The following is a 2,448-nucleotide window of genomic DNA, read 5'->3' as shown; positions in this document are numbered from 1 at the left end:
GTTTTAGAAGGGGAAGCAGTGTGTCCCAAAGCCCTGAAACTTAGAGGCCAGGAGTAGCCAGCGGGTGGCACAGTTACACAAAGCCAAGTTTGTGAGGTCTGAGGCCTTGACTTGTAATTCCAGCCTCCATCTCTTGCTTTCTGTCTTCAAGCAAGAGAATAAGGCTTCTTGCTTCCTTCATCTATAAAAGATGGAACCTACAGAGTGGCTGAGGATTACGTATGAATGGGTGTCCCACACAAGTGAATTCACCGAGGACTCTTCACTAGGAAAGGCACTTGAGGGGCAGATGGCCTGGATCCTTTGGTGATGCCCCACCCTCACCACTGCCTCCTTCAACATCTGCACAAAGAATGAGCGCGCGCACACACACACACACACCATACAGATCAACCATAAAGGAATACTGAAAATGTGAAAGTTTGTAAATACTCTAGTCTATGATGTTGGGGCAGAGTCTGATTTCTACTTTGAAATGATTAAAAAAAAAAATCCTAACTGTGCAAGCTCTGTGCTTTTGCGAGTGTGGGAAACGGCCCGGGATGGGGGGGCCCATCTAAAAAGACTGCGGTTATTTGTTTAGTTTCAATAAAATTATTTGTAGACCCTGAAAAAAAAAAAAGAACATGCCCTCTAAATATTATTCAAAGTTTGACATTTTAAGTTGGACCTATCATTTCCTTTGCTGTGTATTAATGAATACTGATCCTACATTATAGAATAAGGCCTACCTCATACAGCAACTTAAATGATTCAGGGATTATTTATCATAGTCCTATTTCCATATAAGATTTCAGCTTATGGGGGTTTTGTAAGAATAAGGTCTGCTAGGATTTAAATAAACTTTAAACACAATAGAACTTAATATATTACAGGGATTTCTTCTGTGATTTCTAAACCACTCACCATCATGCATTTCCAGAAACAGTTTCTTAAAGCTTTTTTTCTTTATGGAAAATAATCCAGAGAGCCCAGTATTACTTATTCAATCATTTATTTAGGAAAAGTTTACAAATTAGGTGGGATTAAGTAGAAATTAGCCTAGAACCTAATCATTTCCAACCACCTTATTTTTCTGATCTTATGGGAACCAGGAGAACAAGCCGCTGGAAGGAATCACACTTCAGAGTTTTAATAGGCAGACAGGCGCTGGTCCCTCGTTAACTCACTGATGATACGCCCCGGCTAAGTCTCACCTCGTGTTACAAAAACCTCCAGCACATGGATGACCGCCGTTAGAAAACCCAGCGCAAAAACCACGACCCAGACAGCCATCTCCAAAAACACTGACTTCCTGCTGTATATACAAATACAGATTAAAAATCCTGGTGCTAAAATGATGGCACTTAAAGAAAAAATAACCTCTACTGTATGTCGGTAAATTGGCACAGTAATTTTACTTAAAGTGTTAAAAAAAAAAGTGAAAACACGCACTTCACTGTAAAAACTGATCCAGGTTAGAAAATTTTTATGGAGCCAAATAATGACTTTGAAGAGTGCATTTCCGCCGACGGCAGCAGCGGTAGCTGACCGGCGCCTGCGCCCTGCACGCATGCGAGCAGGTGCAAGGCCCAGCACAGACACGCCGCACAGCGCAGCAGGAGCCTCAGAGCAAGCGGACCGTTCTGCCGGTGACTGTCAGGAAGTCCTCATCAGCCAAGGCACGCAGGGCTTCTTCAAACATATCTTTGGTAATTGCCTTTTGGGAAGAGATGAAAACAATTATTTTATAAGTCAAGTACTCTTACCTGCTAGAGAGACAGTGCGAGCAGGGGAGGGTCAGAGAGAGAGGGAGACACAGAATCTGAAGACAGGCTCCAGGCTCTGAGCTGTCAGCACAGAGCCTGACGTGGGACTCGAACCCACGAACCATGAGATCATGACGTGAGCCAAAGCCAGATGCTTAACCGACTGAGCCACCCAGGCGCCCCTAATGTTTGTTTATTTTTGAGAGAGAGAGATGGAGATTGGGTTGGGGGAGGAGCAGAGAGAGAGGGAGAAACAGAAACTGAAGCAGGTTTCAGGCTTTGAGCTGTCAGCACAGAAGAGCCTGACACAGGGTTCAAACTCATGAGCCCTGAGGTCATGACCGGAGTCAGAGTCGGATACCTATCCTATTGAGCCATCAGACAGCCCTACTAAAGAACCACCAGTCTCTTTCCTTTCTGATGGTTGTATACATTCTTTAGGTTCTTTTTTTTTTATGTTTTTAAATTTATTTTTGAGAGAAAGAGCATGAGCAGGGGAAGGTCAGAGAGGAGACACAGAATCTGAGGCCCCAGGCTCTGAGCTGTTAGCACAGAGCACAACACGAGGCTCTAACCCATGAACCGCGAGATCATGACCTGAGCCAAAGTTGGCCGCTTAACAGACTGAGCCACCCAGGTGCCCCAAGTTCTTTTTTTTTCTTTTTTAACATTTTTTAAAATTTACTTTTTGAGAGAGCCA

The 2,448-nt window shown here is 43.8% G+C and overlaps 1 protein-coding gene across 1 annotated transcript in view; it reads right to left on the bottom strand.

Annotated features, from left to right (window-relative positions):
* Positions 1 to 977: 977 nt before the first annotated feature.
* Positions 978 to 2,448, bottom strand: part of MCM4 (minichromosome maintenance complex component 4) — a 16,864-nt gene continuing 15,393 nt past the window's right edge. Inside the window, exon 17 of the mRNA XM_029923860.1 lies at positions 978 to 1,699. Coding sequence (XP_029779720.1) covers positions 1,607 to 1,699 — 93 coding nt within the window. The 3' untranslated portion in view covers positions 978 to 1,606. The remainder of the gene's footprint in view (positions 1,700 to 2,448) is intronic.

This window comes from Suricata suricatta, chromosome 15, assembly GCF_006229205.1.
Source record: "Suricata suricatta isolate VVHF042 chromosome 15, meerkat_22Aug2017_6uvM2_HiC, whole genome shotgun sequence".
NCBI lineage: Eukaryota > Metazoa > Chordata > Mammalia > Carnivora > Herpestidae > Suricata > Suricata suricatta.
The sequence above is the reverse complement of the archived record's forward strand: the minus strand, read 5'-3'. Positions and strand labels throughout refer to the sequence as shown.